Below are 24,280 nucleotides of genomic sequence, written 5' to 3' on the forward strand. Positions count from 1 at the left end.
CCCTAATTTATGTTTGGTGAGACATAAATTCTTTAAAAAAGACATAATTTATGAATTATTATGATGTGAAAATATAAATTTATATCATTTGATTTTTTTTTTAATAATTATGAGGCATAAATTAAAGACCAGCACAAAATAAGGACAAAAGTGCAAATGACCCCATTGAAAGTTGAAATAATCAAATAAAGTAAGTAATCTAATTTTAGAAATTAGATAATTGTCATTCATTTCACAAAGATTAGAAGAATTAATACCCAAAAGGCTTGTTCTTATAGGGCATATGGTCCATTAGATGAATATTACTACCATTAAAACACTCTCCCTCTTTCTTCCTCCTCAAAACGCCGTTACAATAATAATTCCGTTCCGTTAGCTGACGTGGCATCACTACTCTTCTGATGAAGCTTGAGAAATTGACCCTAATTCCGTCAACAGTCAACGGCACCGATGATACGAACAAAGTTCCTCGGCTGCCACGTTGGACGCGACAAGAAATCCTGGTACTGATACAAGGCAAAAGAGTAGCTGAAAACCGGATCCGACGTGGGCGAACCGGGGGTTTAGAATTCGGTTCGGTTCAAGTTGAACCGAAATGGGCATCAGTTTCATCGTACTGTAAGAGACATGGGGTGAACCGGGGACCGGTTCAATGCAGAAAGAGATGGAGTAACTTAGCAGGTGATTATAAGAAGATAAAAGAGTGGGAGAGTGGGATAAAAGAAGAAACGGAGTCGTTTTGGGTGATGAGGAATGATTTGAGAAGAGAGAAGAAATTGCCTGGGTTTTTTGATAGAGAAGTGTATGATATTCTTGATAAGGGAAATGGAAATGGGGATGATGATGAAGGATTGGTTTTGGGTTTGGGTGGACCGGTAGGTAGTGAAGAACCGGAGTCAGTAGAAGTATTGTTTGATAGTGAGAAAAGAAGCGGGGATGATGGGTTATTTTCAGATTTTGAACCGCCGGTTCAGGAGGAAACAGGCGCTACTCCCAGTAAAGATTTGCCTCCAATCAATGAGGTTCCAGTCACATGTATTCCTGCTCCAACTCCAATTTCAGGTACAATTTAATATTCGTTACTTTTAATATAATGTTTGTTATTTAAATTTTTATTATATCGTATTTCTATATTTATCGTTATGTAACAGCAAACCTCCCATTTTCGTTTGATGTGGTCGCATCGTTACCTTATTTTCTTTTGATTATTATTTATCAGATGCCTCAACCCACATTAAATGCTGAAATTAATTATTTTATTTATTTTTTATCCTATCTTTTTTATAATAACTTCCGGTACCCTACTTTTAATTTGCAAATTGTTGATGTGTGTCATTATGTAATAAGGGGGCAACAATATAATCTATCCAAACGTTGTATTCATCAAAACAAAGACATTACAGTACAATACGATACGTTATCACGTATGTAACAATTATCCAAACATACATTTGTTGGAATAATACATGGTTTATTATACTTGTGAAATTACACTCGGTATGTTGTTGTTCTAGTTGTAATACACGGCCTATTATGCAGGAATTACCTACTTAAAAAGTATATTTATCAACCAACACTGCATAACTTGGGCAGAGTTTTATAGCATAAATCAAATATTGTATTTAGTTATAGAGTGATTAAATTAATAATGCAGTACAAAATGTTGTATTATTTTTCCATATGTGAGAAACCACACGACCTGGAACTCATGTCTCAACATTTTTGTATTTTGTATTAGTAATAGTTTCACAAACAAACAATTAGGTTACTTTATAAGAGGGGGAAAGATATTTACTTTTGAAATACTAGCATATTTACTTTGTCACGGTTAGATTCTTGGTGGAAATGAAATTATTTTTTATGAGATATCTCGTTTTTAAACATTTGTGTACTTGGGTTCTCAAAATAATAGAATTGCACTACAATGGAGATATACCTGTAATAAGTGTTATTTTCAAGTTTAAAGCATTTTTTTCCTCCGGAGATGAGTATATATTTTTCTTATTTCTTCCTCCTCCGGTGGAATTCAAATTGTTTTGAACTTATTATTTAGCTTTCTCTCTTGTTTAATCAATTATTTGGTTTTCTTAATTGTCTTTAACTTATTATTTTGTTTTCTAAATTGTCTTGAACTTATTATTTGGTTTTATTCCTGTCTTTTCTATCAATTATGTGGTTTTTCCCCTCTTCTTTGTGTTCCCATTTCCTTTCCTCCAGTAGGCACTTAGTTTTAGAGTATTGGGATAATTAAAATTTTGGACCGTTCAAAAGAATATTAGCCAGCAGCAAATGTATGGGTTTTGTATATTAGGAATGAATATACATATAATCCACATAATCAGTGTATAGGTTTTGTATATTTTGGCTAGCGCCCATAATTGATTTCGGCCAACGGGCCAAAAATGAGAAAAGCCCTTTAGTATTTTGGTCTGGAATTCGATCATCTTCTTGAAGTTGTTTTGAACTTATTATCTTGATTTTGGATTGCAGAGCAACAGCATCAACCACTCTCTCAAGTGTCTCCTACACAAGGTACTTCTGTATAATGTTAAATCTGCACACATTGAAAGCTTCCTTTCATTTAGTTATTTCTCTTTTTCTCCCTATTAATATGTGTATAGTTATTTGGGTTTCAACTGAGATATTTGGCAGATTACATAAACTGAAAGAAAACATATATTCATCTGATTGTGTAAGTTGTGGTGCTACTGCAGTTTTTATGAAGTCTAACTCTTGACAAAAGCGAAATATGTGACAGTTGGATATATAGAAGACAATAATTGTAGGAGTTTGGACGGTTGGTATTTGAAGGGAAAAACAAGAGTATTTGGAATATTTGAATATTTTTTTTACAAGTTTAAGTTCTACAAATTAGTTGGTACCCTTGTAAGCACAATAATTGAAAGCAAGATGTCTTTTAACAGAGAAAAGCCCCAAAACAATCCCTTTCTTTGGCTTTAGACTCAAAGACATCCATCTTCTTTCATGCATTAATAATATTTCAACCATGGAGGGAGTATTAGTGCTCCGTGTGAAAGAAAGGGGATGACTTTATGAGTCTGAAGTAAAAGATAAGGGATTATTTTGAGCTTTTTCTCTCTTTTAACACATTGCTGGGTGATTTGGTATCGTGATAAGTCATATTCAAGAACTTTAGAGTTTAGACCTACATTTCTAAAAACTCAGATGACTGTCAAGGTCCTTTTCTGTTTAGACCATATTCAAGTAGTCCTTTGGTTTTCTCATGTCTGCTGGAAGTCCCATGGAAATTGTTGTTTTCATAGTACACATTTGTAACAAATATGGTTTGTGCAAATTAGTTTTGGTAAAATTTAGAACTGTCTATATAGCTTCATGTTGGCGTCTCTGTGCCAAAGGTCAATCCTCTGTTCACTATTGTGTTTTCAACGCCGAGGTGAGTGTGCTTTATGCATTAAACTGTCATTTAAAGCCCAAACAAATGAAAATACAGCTTTTGAATTAAATAAACTAACATTAAATGAATCTGTAGATATCAGGTAGTATGTCAAAATGTCATTCTAACTTTTCCTAGACTGGTAATTCACATTCTTCTTGAACTTTTGCATTTCTAGTAAACAATATTCCCCTCGCCCTCTCACCATTAAACAAGAAATAGAGGAGCAATACTTCCTTGCAAGACTAAGGGTGTGCTCGGTATGGTCAAAAAATTTTGAAAGCATTTTCTGTAGGAAATCAAGTTCCTTAAAAATGAGGAAAACGATTTCCCTAGTAGAGGTAGGGAAAACAAGTTCCACAAGTGGCAAACTATATTGATTGTGTCCCCTCCAATACACCTCATCTTCCCCCCCCCCCCCCCTCCCCAAACCCAACCCCCTAGCCTCCATCTCCACCACCCCCACTTTTAGGATAATATTCTTTGCTTACGTAACGAGCACAAGAAAATAAGTAAGAAACCATGTATATTCCTGGAAAACATTTTTCAAGGTAACACTTCACATGGAAAGAAACAACCGATAGAACAAATTGGCATGCAGTGATGTTGCCGGCCTTTCTGAAGTGGACTATTTGTTTTCAGCAGGTACAAGCCATCAGAAACAACCTACCACAGAACCTGATATAGGAAGCGGTCAGGAAGGAAGAAAAAGGAAGCGAGATGAATCAGATACAGATGAAGAAGCAAGTAATGTGCAGCATCACTTAGTCAGAGCATTGGAGAGGAATGGCAAAATGGTGAGCTCCCAACTTGAAGCTCAGAATATGCATTTTCAACAGGATAGGGAGCAAAGAAAGGACCATGTTGATAGCTTAGTAGCGGTACTTAACAAGCTTGCAGATGCTTTGGGAAGAATTGCAGATAAGTTATAGAGCCCAGTCAATTACCTACTGGGAGTGTACATAAAATGTTGCCTGTCACATCTTCATGAATATACACAAGGCTGAAGGATTTTGGCGAGTCAAATTTGGTTGGTTAGCTAGTACTTAGTTGGAGATAAGATGTTCTTCTCAGCTTTTGTGCTTTTCAAGGCTTAGCGTTGATTTGGACGTAGATTTGGCTGAAACTTGAGGAAAAAAAAAGTTTTCAAAAATGAGATGAAAATTTGTTTTTAGAAGTTGAAATTGTGTTTGGGTGTGCATTTTACTTGCAGAGAAGTTGAGGTTTTGTGAGTAGAAAACTGCAAAAATTTAAAAATTAGTCTAAACCACTTTTTGAAACTTGAAAAAATCGTCTTCAGAAACTGGCCAAAAACAAGTCATTTTTTATCACCAAAGAATGTTTTCCAAGTACATTTGAAAAAAAAAAAAAAAAAAAAAAAAGTGAAAAGAACTTATGGCCAAACGGGACCTAAGTCTTGGCACAGATGTACAGAAATAATACAGGCATTGGAGAGGCTGGTGTATTTTTGTTTTTTCTTATACAAGTAAATTATCATCTCTTGTTTTGTCACAATTAGCGGGCTCCTCTTGTTTATGAGCTTAAATTTTATCTGAGTACTAGACTACTAGGGATTGCTCGGTTTGCAGACAAATTGTATACAAATCATAATATCTCAATTCTATTGTGAGCAATAGTAGTTTTCACTTTTCATTTGCATTTATTGTCAGGATTTCTTTTAATCATATTAAATTTCGGTATCTGGCATCTAATTTTAAAGGTATGTTTTTAAAATTGAATAGTCTTTTTCAATAATATCCTTGGCCTCTATGCTTTACGTTATTTAATTTTAGTATATTTAGTGCTATTTAAATCAAAGCAAAATGCTCCATGAGTAGCAATAATTATTTATTTCAAAAAAACTAATGAACAGGTTTAAGAGGATTTAAAATTAAACTATGACTAAACGAATAAATGGACATCGCACACCTGTGTCAAGCTGAACGTTATTTATAGACCTTTTGTAACTTTTATGATCAATACAAGAACAATATTAAACTATGAGATTTCTTAACTAAAATAAAAATATAGACGGCATCCTTATCATCTATACTATTAATTAATATTAACTCGTGGATGGTTATTTACACATTGAATTCGACACAAAATACTGGTTTCATACATCCATAGCCCCTCAAATTTGCCATCAAATTTTGTCACGAGCTACAACCAATTGAGCACCTGGACACATGATAAAGTGTTTCAATCAGACATTTCCAATTCAAATATTGAAAAAAATCCTGCGAGTGATCTCAAATACCCATTACATATTAACTACTTAAAACCCTCGAAACCGCAAGCTATACTCTCATTGCCTAGGAAAAAATAAGTTTGCTCAGAAAGGTTAAGTTGTTTCATCAATCATTCTATCCAGAAAACAATTAGACCTTTCTCAGGAGTTAATGCAACCCAAAGACGAAGAAAGCTTCACGTCTACCTACTAATATTAAGACATAATGAATTAAGTGAAAATTGTTCAAGGAGTACCCAACCAGCAAGGGTAATTTGCATACAGATACCATCGACATGATAACACGACAGAAATATTAACAATCATCATGAATCCCTCTACTAATAATAAGTAAAAATCCATCACGAATCGTTTAACGCCCTTAAAAACAGATATGCAAAAGCACAGTACGATGCCTTTATGCTCCGTGTGGATGGGGTTGGAGGGTTAGGGATGGAGGTCTAAGCTAAGCCGAGAACTTGGAAGTAACATTTCTTCAGCATGAACAATATAACACAGCTAATAGCCTCAAGTAAACATAAGATCAAGTGACAGAGTCCTCCATCCCTCCCTTGCTTCGGTAGCGCCGTTCAGGTTTCTGGGACACAATGTTATTCTCAGCCACACGTGTTTCCATATCTTCTTCCATTGGATCTTCAGTCTGTTGAGCCTCTTCAGCTGCAACGCAAACAGGGACACCCTTTGGGTGCAAGGATTCATTACAGGCATCTTCAATCATTCCCTTTGACAGAGTTGCATCCGTGTTCTTCTGCCTAGGTACAAAGACTACTGATCTAGGATTAGTACCTGACACGTCCATAGTTTCTTGTGCCAATTGATCATGCTTCGACTTCTCAACCTCCTCGAGAGTGTATCTGCAAGCTTGACTATTTGACTCGTCATCAAGCTCGCTAGTTGAATCCAAACTATAGCAAGTATACTTTGAAGGGTTGAGAACATGATCAGGAACCTTTCGCCTACTGATAATGGATTCGTCGTCTTCAAAACTAGAGTTTGCTGATGCAGGAGCTGCCCAAGAAACTTCTGGTTCTGATGGCCCTTCAGGTTCATCTTTACAGTCAGGATCAAACCTGACCCGTTTCGAAGACTTGAGCACACCATTCTCTGACTTCTTTGTTCTTTTCAAGATTGGCTTCACTTTACAGTGATCCTGAAGTGGTTTAGCTGAATGCTGCTCACCGCTTAGAGTGATACCGTCAAAATGAGTTTCACATTTCTCAGCTGCATCCGCATCTTCCTTCAGCCTAACTTGTGCAGCCATATGATTTGCACGTGCATCTCTATGGATGTTATGTCCAGAAGAATCAGAAGATTTTTCCGGATTAATAATATTCTTCATGTACAAGCGATCACCAGCATCCACTCTGCCCTCAGCCACTCTATCATATTCATCTTCCTCCTCCTGCAGAAGCAATCAAGAAGGGTCATAAGTCTCAAACAAAAAGAACGACAAGAATAGCATCATAGCAGTTGCACTGTTTTCTGGCATGCAAAGACACATAGTATCATGCCTTTAATTACAATTTAGTAAGGGAAATGGGTCAAATTTACCCTTAAACTATGAGAAATGGTCCAGATTTAGCCTCCGTTAATAGTTGCGGTCAAATATGTCTTCGTCATTACCAAAATGAGCTAGATTTTCCCTTATTCCCAAAGAGCAGAAGCTTTGAGATTAATTTGTCCCTGACCCTAATGTTTAGCAATAGAAATGTCCACATGGCTCGAAATTAAGCCATCATTTTGTTTCTTTTTCTCCTTCCTCCTCTCTCCCGCCCAACATCTCCGCCAATCTTCACGCTTCCCCATCTCTACCCACAACCATTGCCACTTTATGCAAACAGTAAGTCACAGTTTGCATTTGACACTGTTTCCAACTTCAAAAGAACATTGAAACCCGAACCCATCCAATCAGTAACCCTGACGGAAACATGGATTTCAAAACACCTCAATTTCTCTCTACATGAGACTATCTAGACTTGTATGAAAATAATTTCACAACAAAAGCCCCACTTACCCACCCACCAAGAAAAATGACCTCCACAACCTCACCCAACAGGAACCACCGTGCGCACCAATGTCTACACTCACAAAACAATAGGAGTATCTTCAAGAAAATTTACTTCGCAGAAAAATAGCTAAGTTACACGGACTCGGGTGCGGGCATCCGATACGGGTCCGGATTCGAGTGTCGGATTCGGCAAAATCTAAATTTAAGATTCGGGGGTGCGTATTCAATTATGGATACGGGTGCGGGGATTCGGCTAAGAAAATTCAAAATTATATAAAAAACAGAGCTATAAAGATATTACAAATTTTGAGAGATATTCTTATGAAAAACTTACATGTATATTGTAGAATTCAATCTTTCATTCTCCAAGATGGGTAACGTATATTGTAGAATTCAATCTTTCATTTAGTTCCTATCAGACATACAGTTACATTTCAAATATTTCGATAACCTTAACTATTATTAATTATATTTCAAGTATCTCGATAGTTCAGAGCCTGTACTGATAGAAAGAATCAAACGGTCTAACAAAATGAGATCCCCAACAAGTCTAGTTAATTAATGTGAGTATATAACCTTAACTATTAATTAATTTTAATTAATATAAATTAAGTGCTCTTAAATTCTCTCATTCTTGATATAGTTATCTAAAAAAGCTCGATCATTCTTCTTTGTCATTTTTCTAAGTTATTTTCAAATCATTATCAAATTACATACTTGAATTTATGTAAAAAATACTATAAGTTACAATAATTAATAATTTAAAAGGCATATGAAAAAATATGTTCCAAGAATAATCTGTTGTACAAAGGGGTCAATTTTATTATGTTCAACCAGTAAATATGTCCGTGCTTTTGTGCTATTAAAAATATAAATTAATTATCAAAAAAAATTCATGCTAATAATTAATTTAAAAATTATCCCTATATTGTATAAGAAAGAAATATTTATAATAGCATAATTAGGTGCCTTTTAATTTTGTGTCACAAGTAGCATATAATGAAAAATAAAGGGGATAAAAATAGCACATATAAAGAATAAAGGGGTCATATTTGTACTTTAATTAATACAATTAAGACTTTTAATAGTCCTAAATGAACTTGTACACGACTATAATTCAACTTGTACACGACTGTCTCCTCCAGCGTCGTCTTCTTCATATTTACCCAAATTTTCTTTTTAGCGTTTTGCAGAGCAAAGCTTTTACAGAGCAAAATTTTCAAGCCTCTAGGTCGTCTCATTCATAGTCTTTCATTCTTTCCTCAAGATAGAAAGACAAAGCCATTCAAGGTCGAAAATAAACCCTCCATCTATATCACTGCTTCTCTGCCATCCGAAACTCAACACAACCTTGTATTCTTGGTTTATTCGAAACATGAAGCAACAAATATGAGATAAAAGTACTATAATATTGAAGGTATGTCATTTTTCTTATCTTAAATCTGTTTTATTTTTAATTTTGAGAAATCAAAATCTCAAATTTTTCCCCCAAATGTGTTGACGGACTCCGGTCAAAGTATCCGTATGTGATTGACCGTATCCGGAGTTTGCCGTTCCGGCACCCGCACCCGTCCGTATCCGGGACGGGGACGGCACCCAAAATGGCGAGTCCGTGTAACTTAGAAAAATAGTACTTGAAGTTAGCTAATTTAGAGTGGGGGGGTTTGTGAGAAGTGATAAGCTGTACGTATATTTGAGAGATAGCTAAAAGGGTGTATTGGGTAATGGCTGAAGAAGCTAAAAGCATGAGCTTTTTAGTTCGTTGAATTGGATGGCAAAGTACAACATCATTTTCTGGGTTGTGCCATGAAGAAGATTCACCTCGCCTGATTCTTCTGCAATTTGTTCTTTAGATATTGGTGATTTTACCCCTAATGGTACAATTCTGTTCACGGGTATCTTTATTCTACTGTGATTTGTTTGGTTGTTAGACTGTAATTTCAAGTGGTGACAGTGGTAGGGGAAGGGAAGGAGGAAGAGAAAGGGTGAATGGTGGTGGAGGTGACATTGATGCAAAGAGGAGGAAGGAGGAAAAATAAAAAATAAAAAATAAAAAAATGATGGCTTAATTTTGAGCAACGTGGCAGTTCTTGGTGCTAAATATTAGAGTTAGAAGCTACTTAATCTCAACGGTTCAACCATTTGGAGAAAAGCACAAACCTTTTGATAACAGCCCTGGTATATCTAACCCCAACTATCAATGGAGGGCAAACTTGGATAGCTTCACAGAGTTCAGGTGTAGATATGACCCTCTTCCCATTTAGAAAAATGCCTATGCACAGACCAAGAAAGTTGGTATATAGGAAACACGATACTAGCTATCCAATTGGTGAAACGAGGGCACAAGTTGGGCTCCGAAGCAAAAGCAGAACGAGAAAGGATGCATTATTAGCTATTAAATGGGAACAAGCATGAAACGGAAAATTGCACAAAATAATGAGGAATCGAGTATAAGCAATTACTTTTATCAAGTTCTAGCTCCCTTTTTATGAAGGACTTGTTTAGCAATTCTAATTCTAATTCAATAACCGAATTTTAAAAAGTAACTGTGGCTTCTTATGGAACGCCTAAGCTTTTGACAAGGAAATACCCCCATCTACCTACTAATTACAGGAACGGATGATCCTAAAATGACTTGTGTTACTTACTTGTAGAAGTCATTTTAATTTGTAAATTTATCAACTTTTACTCCATATCACTTGCTTTAGTCTACACTTAAAGTTTCTTAGCAACCTCCTAAATTCAAACATATCACAGGAACACAATCTTTATAGTTATATCTATACTACTCCCTGTAATTAAAAAAAATCACCTACTTTTACACCAAACGAAACAAACACCAGATTTTAATAGATACGATTTTACTCCTCCATACCAACTTATTTAGTTTAAATCAAAATTAAGAAAGCACCTGCAGGTAGTAGGAAGTCTAGTTTTCTTTATCAGTTACTCTCCTACTATCTTATTTTTCTAATTTTATTATCACCTGTCATTTCCTTTGCTTCGGTTATCGTACTATTATTGTAGCTTTCTCCATTATTTTCTACCTGGCTTCTTCACTATTGTATTTCCTTTTCGTACTGTTTTTGATATGCTTTACTTGAGCTGAGGGTCTATTGGAAACATCCCCTCTACCTTCACAAGGTAGGTGTAGGGTAAGGCTGCATACACACCACCCTCCGACCCAACCTATGAGACTACACTAGATATGTTGCCGTTGTTGAAAAGTTCAATGCATCGCAAAAAATAGGGAATACATTTAAAATATGAGAGCAAAATAGCAATAAATGAAACAAGAGATAGTAATAGACAGCGGAGAATAGGGAATACCTCATTATCAAGGGTGGAATCTAAACCAATAGAGGATCTGATATCCCAAACATCATTATTAACCTCACTTCCATCATCATCATTGACATCTTCTTGTTGAGTGATGTTCCGGCTGCGTTTATGTTTGAATAAATCATCATATGAGGAAGAGCAGAGGTTATTATCATCATCGTCTTTCCCTTGCTTTAGTGCGGTTCGATTCCACTCTTTCTTCTCCACCTCATCGCCGGTCAGTGACCACGCTGATGATGATGATGAAGACAGAGAACCGAATACTTTGTCTACGCGTGCTTTGAAGCTCTCATCCTCCATGGGGTTTTCCACTTGTTGTACGTCTGTTTGCCCTCTCGGAGTTGACTTAGGTTACTTTACTTTATACTTGTCGACCACCGCCTTCCATTACATTGTACCTTTTGCAATCCTTGTAGTACTCCTTTGCGGATCACCAGGATTATTTTCTCTCTCCGATTTATCTATTCACAATTACTCAATATCTTCAAAATTATCGATTTTTTTTTAATGAAATACGTATGTTTTACGATACCTAGTTATTAAAATAATGTTAAAATTTAAATATTTAAAATATATTTTTTTTATTAGTCAAAGTCAAATGTATTGTTATTAGTCAAAGTCAAATGTATTGCGAACTTCTAATTCACTCACGATTAATACTTGTAAACATATGTCTAATTTTTAAATTTTGTGTAATTAATATATGAGTAAGGCTAATTCTTTTTATTTTTCTTAAAAGTGTCATGTATAGCTATAAAGCAGTTTCAAGAAAAATAATTACTTTATGTGTGTTTGTGTATCAAAAGCGTGGATTTTCTTTTGTACATATAATACATGTACATAATACATGTACACAACTAGGCCTGTGCATCGAGCCGAGCGAGCCGAACTCAGGCTGAGCCCAACCGAGCCGAACGCAACCAAGCTTTTCATAATATCGAGCCGAGCTGAGCTCAACCGAGCTTTGTCAAATTACAACCGAGCTCGAGCTGAGCCCGACTCAAAGACTTTAATGTTTCGTTCTACGTAGTACTACACCATTAAAACATAAATTATAATATATAGATTGGTTAATTAAGAAAAATATAAGCATTACTAGTTTAATTTGGTAATTGCATTCAAGTGTGAGTGAAATATATAAATTATTAGTCTAAACAAGAACTAAAATTTAAATGACATTAACTTAAAATTGAATACAGAATAAACTTTTATGCAAAAAAAAAAAAAAAAAAAAAAGGAACTAAAGCAATACTAAATTCAAGGAATTGGTAAAATATTAATTACATTTTGCACCACCCATAAAATATTCTTAAGTAATTATGTCTATAAAAAGTTCACTTACGTTAAATTAATTAAAGAAATACAAAATTATAAATTTATTTCAACAAATAATAATTATTAAATTGATATTTTGCTAACTAAATTAAGATTAATGAATGAATTTTAGTTTTCAAGTAATCAATACATGACCAAAACGAGCTGAGCCCCGAGCCGGCTCGGCTCTTTGCCTAGGCCTATACACAAGTATCTAGTGTTTTTTTTTTTTAAAAGTTTTGTTTCAATATTTAAAAGTTTTGCAAATATAAATTATTTTTTCCTAGAACTTCTCCTTACCCTTTTTTCTTCTCCTCCTCCTTTCTCGTGACAAGGCAACTCTTTGCCCATCCATTAGAACTTGTAACAATCTTTTTTTTTTTAAATTAAATTATGCCCGATTGGGTTTTTTATTTATTCAGCAAAATCCAAAACAAAATGAGTTGAGCCCATAATCAGGCCCAACCCCAAATAACGAAAAAACAAAAATGGTCCATCTGACTTATGTCCTAAAACACATTTAGGAAAGTAAAAGTTGTGCCCTGTCTGCATTTGTTGACTTGATATTCTCGATTCTTCATCTTCTCGGTCGAAGCCAGTGTGGAAATGATGAAGCTGCCGGAGACGTCTGATCTGATCCACACCTCCATCACTTGTATTGATGTGTTGTTGATGTTGAAGTTGAACTTGATGTAAGTGTATCTGTTACACCTCGTTGTTTCGTCCGTTGAGATTCGTTAGGTGTTAGTTGTCCTAATCGTGGAAACTGGAGTTACCTTCTACGATATATGAGACTATATGTTCCCATATTATGGTTATGGGGGTTTAAGCCCATGAAATAAGCTATGGAAGGATTTGAGGACAAGCAAATTAAGGAATGGAGTTTGTCGGAACTTTGGGAAAACTTGGCAAAATTTTCGGATAGGATTTTGGTCCAAATTGGGAGAGGTATATCTCCTAGAATATGAGGAGTTTTGGTGTGTTTCTTTTATCCAAATTGAATTTCATCGAGTCTAGTTTCCAACGCAACAAACTGTTTGTCAATGTGACATCAGAGTAAAAAGTTATGGGTGTTTCAAGACAGACTGTCTGAGCAGAAAATTTTGACGGACCATTTGACGGCCCGCAAGAATTTTGACGGACCACAAAAATTTCTGCGGCCCGTCAAATTGCACCAACCCAGCGTAAAATAGTTACAGTGAACCATATTTGACTGGGCAGTTCTACGGAGCATTTTGACGGCCCGTAGGAAATTTGACGGCCCGTCAAAATGGGCGCAGAATTGCCCGACAGGATTTTAAGTTACGCTTTATATATTTCATTCCACTTCATTTGGACATTTTATTTTACCAAATCATATCCAAAAGCTCTCCAAAAACCCTCTCTTCAACTCCATAAACTAATCCAAGCCAAAATTCAAGGGAGATTAAATATCAAGAGGCAAGAATCAAGATACCCATATGTTAGAAGTCTTGCTAGGATTAGTAGACTTCAAGAATTCTTTGGATATTGAAGCTAGGGTTTTCATATAAGTTGATAGCTTGCTCCAAAGCTCATTCTTATGAGATAAAAGGTTAGTTTTCATACTTATTACATATTATCAAGAATGTTTAGTTGTTGAACAACTTGGGTGGAAGGAGAAAGTAGAAGATGAGTTCTAAATATAGTTTTATGATGTTTTTGAGTAGTAAGCTAACTTGAGTTATGATTCTTAGTATGATATGGATATAATCTTGCTATAGAAGGTAATAATGATGATGAGACACGTTCTATGAAAAATGTGCAAAGGGTTGGTGTGAAGTTGCTAGTGTAAGTTGAATGTGAGAATGAATATGGAAGACTTAATGGAATGTGACTACGTGCTTATGATATTGTAGATGTTATTATGGTTATTTAGGAGTTTTTTTGTGATATGGTGGAAGTCGATGAAATAGAGGAAATGCTGCCCAATTTTCGTCAACTCATGAATTGTTCTAGTTTGGATTTAAGAGTATCTTTAAGGCTTAACCAAGGTATGAATCCTTTTAAATGTAGATTTTCCAAGCTTCAACGGTGAACTTTAAGTAGTTAAGAAGACGACGAGGTATGTAAGGCTAACCCTTCTTTCATTAAGGCATGGTCCCATTGCTAAATACCTTCATACGAGTTCTATAGCATCTTCCAAATGACTTCATTCCTAGAATCGCTAAGGCTCATGATCCTTGATAAATCTCATGATACCATTGGTCCCATCCTATGATAGTTGATTCTCTAAGGAAGGATATAATGAAAATGATGATGACGACGATAATGTTGAGAACCTGTATGTGCTTCTATGTATATATGTATTTATATATTAAAGTATGACTACTAAGAACACCGAGCTTATATGACCGGGTATGGTATCTATCGCGCGCGCGCCACTGCAGTTGGGTACAGATAACACTGAGCCTTGGTAGGGCCAGGTACGTATAACACCAAACCTTATCATGGACGGGTATGTAAGATACCGAACCTCTATGATCAGGTATGATACTATTACAAGTATAAATGTATGAAACGGAAGGTTCCCATTAGAAAGGGAATAAGTAAATACGATGAGCAACGCTAGAGGTATAAATGGCTTCATTGTTTCTATTATGATGTTGATCATGCTTTATATACTCAGTACATTATTCATACTGACGTCCTTTTGTTTGTAGACGCTGTGTCATGCCCGTAGGTGGACAGGGAGATAGACTTGACCCATAGACTGCTTGTTCAGAGACTGCATAGAAAAGCTCCATTTGATTCGGAGCTACAACGTTTGGGTATTATTCTTTTGTGTACATGCATATGGGCATGGCGGGGTCCTGTCCCGCCTATATGATGTTACCTACTCTTCTTAGAGGCTCATAGACAGTTGTGTATGGTTAGGTGTCTTGTAGCCTTGTCAGCTCATATTTTGTATATTATTTTGTTAGCCTCGTCGGCTTGCGTATATAGACATGAGAAAAGTTCAAAGGACAATGCAGGAAATTAGTACTGTTTTTAAATAATTTTTTAACAATCCTACTCGGTACTTCCTCACTCCTATATTTCTTCTTATCATGTAGTTATAACTAATTTTCTGTCAATCTTCCAAATTTTTAATTTTTTTGAACAGTACAATGAACAGTAAAAATGAACAGTACTTTTTTTTTTTAATATGGACTTTGTCTAGTCACGAATTTTGTTATACCGTTCATCTCTTTCTCTTAACCTTTGTTCTTAATAGCAGTCTTCTTTAACCACACCCCAGGTGCTTGCTTTCTTCTTCTAGCGGAAAAAGGTCTTCTCATATAATTTTAGATAAGTCTAAGGTTCCAAAAATCTTCTCGCTCTGATACCAATATTAAAAGGGGGTAGTAAATTTTTCAATAAGAAAAGTTCAAAGGACAATGCAGGAAATTAGTACTGTTTTTAAATAATTTTTTAACAATCCTACTCGATACTTCCTCACTCCTATATTTCTTCTTATCATGTAGTTAAAACTAATTTTCTGTCTATCTCCCAAATTTTTAATTTTTTTTGAACAGTACAATGAACAGTAACTTTTTTTTTTTTTAGGAGAATCAGCTAAAGCTCTATGGGAAGCATATAAGGAGGATTTTCCAATGGAATTCCAATACCTAGTATCCATGGGAGCAAATCCATACAATTTTACCAATAAAATACATACTTTAATTACAGGAGAAGATCCAAATAGTGGATTAGTAATACTACAAAGAAATGCTTTAATCAAATTAGAGCAGTTAAGCATAAGCAGCTAGTTTCATATTAAAAAAAAATAATTTAAATGATTATTTTTATTATTGTACAATTAATGGAAACGCTTTTGATCAAGAACTAGGAAGGAAATTATTTAATAAACTACCAGGAGCTCTAGGAAGAGAGATAGAAGACAGATGGAATAAGAGAGACGGAGTAGTACAAAGTCAGACTCAGTAGGTTCATTTTCATCTAGAGTACTTTCTTCTTCTATGTCTCTTTGTGGTGTATAGTTATAATTGGTAAATCATATAGATGTATGAACATAGAATTAATACAAAAAGATTTTGAAGTAGACATAGCTATAGAAGAAGCAAAAATACGTCATAGAAAAAATAACAATATAACTTTTAGATGTAAAGGATGTAAGTTAGGAGATCTAACAATAGAAGAAACTATAAGTCACTTTAAATTATGTGGAGCTAGAACCGATAATTGGGGATATAGAGTAGAACATATACACCAAGAGAAATCAGTCGCTTTCGATAAGATATTAGAAGATATACAAGATAGTGATATATATATATACATGTGTCGTTGCCCTATGTGAGTAAAATTATGGATGTATAGAAATCAAGCGTAAGCCATGTGGCTCACCTAGATGGGAATATGAATGTACGATAAGAGGTGCCCGGGTGGGTTAGCACCGGGTGCCCGTCATGGCCCTCCGATTGGGTCGTGACAGTATCATTCTCACCCTTTTTGTTTTCTTATTGGATTTCTGGGTTATCTAAGGGATTAACCTTGTTCATGTTCTTCATGTGCTGGATCTGTGCTCGATTTGACCTGAATTGAGGTGCCCCTGAGCTCATCTTGTTGTTCTTGTTCTTTATGTGGTGGATCTATCCTCGATTTGACCTAAATCAAGGTGCTCCTGAGCTCATCGTGTTGTTTCCATCTCTATTCAACCTTGTAAGTTCTTCATCTGTCAAAGCTTTTGTTCCTTTGCTGCTATTTACTCCTCACATATACTGCTGATGTTGAACATATAAGTCTCATTCTCTTCGTAATTTTGACTTGTATAGATTTCATTTTTGTCTATTTGAATGAGCACCATACGATGCTAATACCACAAATAAAACATCCATCCAATCTATTTAGTCTAAATCAGGAAGGAGAATTTGACTATATTTGTTCTGCATATGCTGAATTTGCTGTGTGTTACTGAATCTAATATCTGGACTAAGCTGATCTTCTATGCTTGCTTCTTTTCCTTTGCCCTTTTTGTTTTTATGCTGCTGTTGTCTCATGAATTCTCTAGTTGTAATAACTTATGTAACTAATAACCTTCGAACTATGGAAATTAAGCCACCTGCCCTTATGTGTGCTGATTTGTATAGTTTAGAAACCTGCAAAAAAGTAAACATAGTTAGAAAAAACCACCATGTTCTCCTCCATATGAATTTGAACATGATGATTAAGCTTCTTCCATCTTAACCCCTGAAAATCCTGACATTGAAAAGAGGCTTCATCTAAAGCCTGGTTGGCCAGAGCATCATCAAGCTTATTCCCTTCCCTCAAACTATGACTAAAAGAGATTGTCATAGTACTTCTTAGTTCCAAAATCTCTTCTATCCGACTAACAATTCCCCATGGTGGCTTCCATCCTTTCTCTAAAATTTTATAAATCATTTCAGAGTCGGTCTGAATTATGACATTATCCAATCTTTCATTCCTACAATACCCCATAGCCTCTAAAATTGCTATCACCTCAACATCTGTATTTGTATTAATGTCTATCACTGCGGCTTGAGCATATACCAAGTTCGCCTCATTGTTCCTCAAGCAGAAACCATAAGCACTTCTACCAGGATTTCCCCTAGAGGCTCCATCTGTATTGCACAACAACCAACCTGCTGGTGGAAGATTCCATACAACCTTTTTAACTTTCAGCCTATTGCTTCCATTCTCCAACATAGTAATCAATTCTTCCCATTTGTGTGTCACCTGTGTGATTGAGGGATTTCTGATCATCACCAGTCTTTGAATAGTTGCAAAACTTGGTATATGACTCTTCCAATTGATCTTTTCCCTCCATGCTTGATAGCATTCCTTCTTTTTCATATTTCCCAAATAATGATTGCAGGAACAGCCTGAAAAATCATCTTTAATCTCTCTTTAACTGGTGCAGTCCACCACTTTACAACTCTTTGTTGTAACAGTAATCCTTCCATATTCAAACCTGCAATCGAAGAACAATAGGACTAAGTCCTGTTAGCTGCATAAGATGTAGCAAACAAATGTTGGGTTGTCTCTTACTTAGGATTAGAGCAACACCAACGTCTGGATGCCAAATTATAGTGCTTTTTCTTCAATACATCATCCAAAGGCAGCTTGTACTTCCAACACCTCCATAAGAAAAAAGATATCTTGAATGGCAACCCTTTCATCCGCATATTGTTACACCTCGCACTTTCAGAGCATAAGCATGCCACGTACTTCACCATATTAATGAAGTATCAGAGACGTCCCATGAAGTTTTGGAAGGTACAAGCCATGGGAAGTACGTAACAATGAAGTAAAGGATGAATTATGATCTCGTAAGTTGTAACCGGGAAGGAAAACCTTGGAACCAAAGGACGTGATCATTATTAAGTATGATTAATGATAAAAATCATGTATGGAGAGTTTCGGAAGATTCCGGGACCAAGCAAATAGAAGAAAATAAGTTTGTCGAAAATTTGGAAAAAGTTGGCAGAATTCTAGACAGAATTTTGGGTAAACATTAGAGGGGTATATCTCCCGGTATATCAAAAATTTTGAGGTGTTTCAAGAGCCTAAAATGAAGTTCGTTGAGTCTAGTTTTCAATGCAACAAACATTCGTCAATAAGACATCGGAGTAGGGATTTATGGGCATTTTAAAACGGACAGTCAGAGGAATCCGAACCTGGACGGAAAATCCGGAAAACTCACTTAAAAGCCCACTTATATGGTGACCCAGCCCAATCCAAGTTTGACACCTATAAAAGGGCCTCTACACTTCATTTTATTCATTTTCCTTCAACTCCACAACCCTCTAGGAATCTCCTAACATCTCGACACCTCTCTAAAATCTCCCACACTTCTCTCTCCATTATAAGAGTGTTCTTGAAGGTTCTCTACCATTCCAAAACATTCTATAACATCACAAAAGAGGATCAAACTCCAAAACCCCAAGCTAATTCATGGAGAAGGATTGTTCTTGTCTCTACTTAATGTTGTGATGAATTTGGTCTTGGAAGAAGTTGAATGGGGTGAAGTTCTTCTAGTGTAAGGTATGTTCTCCATCCTATTTCTCATGATTAAGTTGATTTAAAGGTTTAGCAAGTCCTATAAAAGAAGAGAATCATAGTAGAGAAGTTCCAAAGTATTAAAGTGAAAATGATGAATATGGAACGAATTTGAAAGGAGATTTTGGATTAATTTGAGATTAAATTGAATATAATTCTTTGATTATGGTATTGTGGATATTGTTATGGTTGGTTGAGAAATTGGGAAAAACATCGTGTGGGATGTTTTATGGAGTATATTGGTGTTGATGATGATGTTGTTGATATTAGTATTGCTATTGTTATTGTGTTACATCCCGTATTTTGAACGACGGGACGATTCGGGTTAACTATGATAAGTTAAGGTCAGGACCATTCCGGGGTGCGAAGTCGGGACGTGTGACCTTCGATTTTGTCATAAGACCTAAGTGTGTATGATTTTATTGACATGGATCATTTAAGAAAAAATTGGGACCAAAGATGGAATATTTGAAAGTGGCTAATTATTGAAAAAAAGGAGGGAGTAAAACAAGGCCATGTGGCCGGCCACCTTTGGAGTGGGCCATGGCCACATGGTTGGCCATTATTTGTAATAAAGGATGACTAAGGGACCATTATATCATCATCTTCATTAACTAGAAAAATCAAGAAGATTGGAGAGCAAGAACAACCACCCATTCGGCCAAGAACAAGAACAAGTGAGTCCAAGATTTAGCCACCAAAAAAATTATTTCTTCAAGCAAACCTACTAATTGGAGGGTGCTTAGTAACGTGGAGTTGTTGTTTCAAGCGTTGGATTGTTCGTTTTCATCTTTGGCCAACTTTGGACAAGTTGAGGAGTTGTGAAGAAAGGTAAATTCTAATCTTGTTTTATGAGTTATGGGAGGTTTATGTGTGTTGTTGTATGTTAATATGGATGAAATTCATGAGATATAGCATGATGAAGTTGAGCCATGTGCTATGGTGTTTGGCCGTGTGCATGGATGTTGTGTGTCTAAGTGATGAACTAAGTTTATGTGGCATGTTTGGCTATTGTGGAGTGTTGAAATGAATGAAAATCATGAAGTATATATATATGGGTGTGTTGGCCGAATATGGCCTTTATGTGTGTCAAGAAATGAATTAGTTTTCTTGGAATTTTGGTTGTTGTTGTTATGTGGATTTTGTGTTGGAAATGAGTGTTGAATGACTCAAATTGGTATGTAAGTGTTATGGGTTGATTTGGAAGATTTTGTGTATTTGGTGTAATCTTTATGTTTATGGAAATGGCATGGTTAGAGTGTGGATTGTTGGAGTAAATCATGATTTGAAATCGAGGAACGTATTAGAGTTGAGGTTCTCGGGTTGGGGACCATTTCGGGTGGAATGGAACATTTGTTGGATTGTTGGAAAAATTGTGTGAATTGTTTAAAGAGTTCTTGAATATTGTTTGAATGGTTTTGGATGGATAATTGAATATGCGTTAGTTTGATTACATGTTGGTTTGTATGTATGTAGTTGTAGTGAGCATAATTGGAATGTTGTTGAATGTGTGGAGAAGAATTTTTAGTGTTCGAATATGTTTGAATTGATTATGGATATTGTTGGAATGATTGTTGGTGTTGTTGTGTTGTTGAATTTGGCCGAGTTGAATTCTCGAGGTTGGTCCATTTATAGGGGAAGTGCTGCCCAAATTTCCGTAGGATTATGTGCTAGTTGGAAATGAACTTCTAAATGCTTGGTTGACGTTGGTATTTATTGATGTTATGTAGATCTTGGAGAATTCGAGATATAAGTTTGATTTGGATTAGCGTTGTGTGCGAGCGAGGTATGTAAAGCTTAACTCTTCTTTCTTTTGGCATGTCTTAGTTGAATATAGGCTACGATACGAGCCTCAAGGAAATTCCATTCTCACAATCCGAGCATGTCTATGATTCGCGTTTGCCTTTGGGTACTCGTATGTTGATGTGAGAAAATATTGGTTTTGATGTTGTTGGAATAATTGATTTTTAAAGTTGCATAAAAACTTGGTTTTCAAAAGAGTTTCATTCTTAAACGATGTTGAAACTACGAACGTTCATAACTTTCGACTAAGGGCTCGGATTGCCTCGATATCGTTGTGGGAGGTTGTATGACGTGCGATGAGTATGTTTTCCATAGGCGGGCCCGGCTCGGGTTGACACCCGTCCGTGGGTCCCGCGACCTTCCTTTGTACTTTTCTGATGACGTTTGAAAGAGTTGGTATGACGATTTTCCCGATTCCCAAGTATGGTCACCTTACTTACTTTTTGAACTTATGATAACGATTTTATGCATATGGTTACTCACGACTCTGCTCGTGCGTGTTGTTGGTACATCTTTTACGGTTCCCGGCCGGTTATGTTGTCGTGCGCACTATGATATATTCCGGTGTTATCCGTGTTACGGTTCCCGAGACCTAGCCATGGGCCGGTTCCGTTTATGGAGTTATGTTGTGATATGGCTTATGATGTGTTGTGATGATGTGTTACGTTCGGGGTTGTACGGAGATTTGAAACCTTCGGTGTTATCTTCGTGTTATGGCGCCATCGACAGGCGGGCGACCATATTTTCTGTGCCCTTTGCATGCTTTCTATTTTGAAAATAAACATTTGGCATTTTGGAAATATACTTACTTTCGGTACTTCTGTTTCGAGTGTGACTCAGATTTATTTCATCGTATTTTCTCGCTTTGCATACTCGGTACATATTTCGTACCGACCCCTTTCTTCGGGGTCGCGTTTCATGCCCGCCCAGTACGGACGCCCGGTTTGGCGATCCGCCGCCAGAGACCTACCGCTGTGTTGGAGTGCTCCTTTTATCCCGGAGCCTACATCTTGGTATATACTCGTTCGTTGCATATGCGTGTGTGTGTTCAGGGGTACGGCGGGGCCCTGTCCCGTCATATGATTCTGTTGGTTTGTTTAGAGGCCTGTAGACGTATATGTGGGTTATGTGCCTATCCTCAGAGACGGACGGGTTTGTATATTATATGTTTTGGGCCAATGCGCCATCTGATAGCCTTGTCGGCTTTCGATATATATATATATATATATATGAATGGGTTTGAGATGTGTTTGAGACAGCGTTTGATATTTGTATACGCGTAAGCCAGCTGTGTGTGATTCGGGTTCGATGAATGCGTTTGGGTGCCCAACTCGGGCACTAGTCACGGCCTACGGGGTTGGGTCGTGACATATTGTTTTGTTGGTATTGTGATTTCGGGCTAGGGCTATAAACAGGGGAGATGCTGCCCGAATTTTGGCAGATTCTAAAGGAGTTTAGTTGAAGACTTAAGATACATATGACGATAAGTCTAACAGTAGTATGATTCCTCTTGAATGTAGATTTACGAGCTTGGGAGGATAAGTGTTAATTAGTAGGAGACCAAAAAGGTATGTAAGGCTAAACCCTTTCTTTCTAAAAGCATGACTCTTTTCTTATGAACCCATACATGTTTTCCATAATATCCTTAGTCCCAAAAAGCTAGAAGTTCATGATTCTCAAAGTTTTTTTATTGCTAAAGATAAGTATGTTCCATGATGATGATTCCATTTTTGGAGATTCCAAAGCTTATAGATTTGACGCTATTATGAGTATGAGATTATTGAGCTTATTTCATGATTTCCTTGATTTTATCCATTGTTGTTGATCTCACCTCATAATACTTGTTCCTTCGAGGTAAGATATAACGATGATGATAATTCCATTTCCAATGCTATCTAAGTTCAGCGTTCTTGATACTCTTATGACACTATTGATCTAATCTTACGATATTTGGTCCTCTAAGGAAAGATTTGGTGAGAATGATAATGATGATGATGATGTGCTTTTATTTATGTACTGTTATATATGTATATATATAGTCATGTATGACACCGAGTCCCGAAGGGGCCGCGTACGGATATTATCAAGTCCCGAAAGGGCCGGGTACGGATACTACCGAGCCTTACTATGGCCGGGTACGGATAATATCGAACCTTACTATGGTCGGGTACGGATAATATTGAGCCTATATGGCCGGGTACGGTGTTGTATTATATTGTATGGTATTGTATCGGTAGGCACGTGGATGTATGAAATGTTCTTCTAGAGAAAGGATAAGTAAGTATGACGAACGTCTTGAAAGGTATTATGAGATATAAACGGTTCTTTTATCTTTCGTTATTTTTCGTGCTTTTATCATGTTACTATTCATGCCTTATATACTCAGTACACTATTCATACTGACGTCCCTTCTTGTGGACGTTGCGTTCATGCCCGCATGTAGACAGGTAGACGGATCTGACCCATATGAGTTTCATCAGCGGAATCTCAGGAGCGCTCCATTTGTTTAGGAGCTGCAGTCTATATATTGGTGTTGGTCCTTATGGTCACTTGTATTCTATGTAGAAGCTCGTAGACATGTGTGTATAGTTAGACATTTCATAGCCTTATCAGTGCATATTGTTGTGTAATATTATGGTAGCCTTGTCGGCTTGTGACGATAGGCATAGTTGTTGTCGATTATGTAGAGTTGTGCCGTTATATTGTGAGATATGTCCTTACAAATTATGACATCTATGAGTTATCTTTATGGTCCACCCAGAAATGATTATGAGATGTATGTTTAGAGGTGCTCGGTGTGTTAATTCCAGGTGCCGGTCATGGCCCTCTGGTTAGTTCGTGACACATGTACTTATAAACCTCCATAATATGCCCTCTCAATCTAATATAATCCTATGCTGATTTGATTGTAAAATCACCCTTAGTATCCAGTATCCACCATGGCCTGTCCATTTCCCTTTCTATCATTGTAGGTCTAATAGTGTTGCTACTATGCTGCACTATATCATCAGGAAGTAGTTCTCTTAATCTTTCCAAATTCCACTGCCCCTGATCCACCACATCAGCAACATTTTGAACATTCTCATCATAGCCTTCTACAGTGTAGTTT

At 36.4% G+C, this 24,280-nt stretch overlaps 2 protein-coding genes across 2 annotated transcripts; one reads left to right on the forward strand and one right to left on the reverse strand.

Annotated features, from left to right (window-relative positions):
- The first annotated feature begins 216 nt into the window (after positions 1-216).
- Positions 217-5,061, forward strand: LOC132059696 (trihelix transcription factor ASR3-like). Its single transcript, XM_059452399.1, has 3 exons — positions 217-1,062; positions 2,491-2,532; positions 4,061-5,061. The coding sequence occupies exons 1-3, from the start codon at positions 402-404 to the stop codon at positions 4,345-4,347; spliced, it is 990 nt and encodes a 329-aa protein (XP_059308382.1). The 5' UTR covers positions 217-401; the 3' UTR covers positions 4,348-5,061.
- A 770-nt stretch (positions 5,062-5,831) lies between these two features.
- On the reverse strand, positions 5,832-11,321 carry LOC132059697 (uncharacterized). The gene is made up of 2 exons (XM_059452400.1): positions 11,005-11,321; positions 5,832-7,068 (listed from the first exon to the last, which is right to left on the reverse strand). The coding sequence occupies exons 1-2, from the start codon at positions 11,314-11,316 to the stop codon at positions 6,190-6,192; spliced, it is 1,191 nt and encodes a 396-aa protein (XP_059308383.1). The 5' UTR covers positions 11,317-11,321; the 3' UTR covers positions 5,832-6,189.
- Between the last annotated feature and the right edge of the window lie 12,959 nt (positions 11,322-24,280).

Source organism: Lycium ferocissimum, chromosome 6 (assembly GCF_029784015.1).
Source record: "Lycium ferocissimum isolate CSIRO_LF1 chromosome 6, AGI_CSIRO_Lferr_CH_V1, whole genome shotgun sequence".
Classification (NCBI taxonomy): domain Eukaryota; kingdom Viridiplantae; phylum Streptophyta; class Magnoliopsida; order Solanales; family Solanaceae; genus Lycium; species Lycium ferocissimum.

What these genes read in the sequence shown, in the direction of transcription:
- LOC132059696 (XM_059452399.1), top strand. Translation starts at nt 402, where the DNA reads ATGAAGCTTGAGAAATTGACCCTAATTCCGTCAACAGTCAACGGCACC. An exon ending in TGCTCCAACTCCAATTTCAG is followed by an intron (nt 1,063 to 2,490) that starts GTACAATTTAAT and finishes TTTGGATTGCAG; the next exon opens with AGCAACAGCATCAACCACTC. An exon ending in TCAAGTGTCTCCTACACAAG is followed by an intron (nt 2,533 to 4,060) that starts GTACTTCTGTAT and finishes TGTTTTCAGCAG; the next exon opens with GTACAAGCCATCAGAAACAA.
- LOC132059697 (XM_059452400.1), bottom strand. Translation starts at nt 11,316, where the DNA reads ATGGAGGATGAGAGCTTCAAAGCACGCGTAGACAAAGTATTCGGTTCT. An exon ending in ATTCCACCCTTGATAATGAG is followed by an intron (nt 7,069 to 11,004) that starts GTATTCCCTATT and finishes TTGCTTCTGCAG; the next exon opens with GAGGAGGAAGATGAATATGA.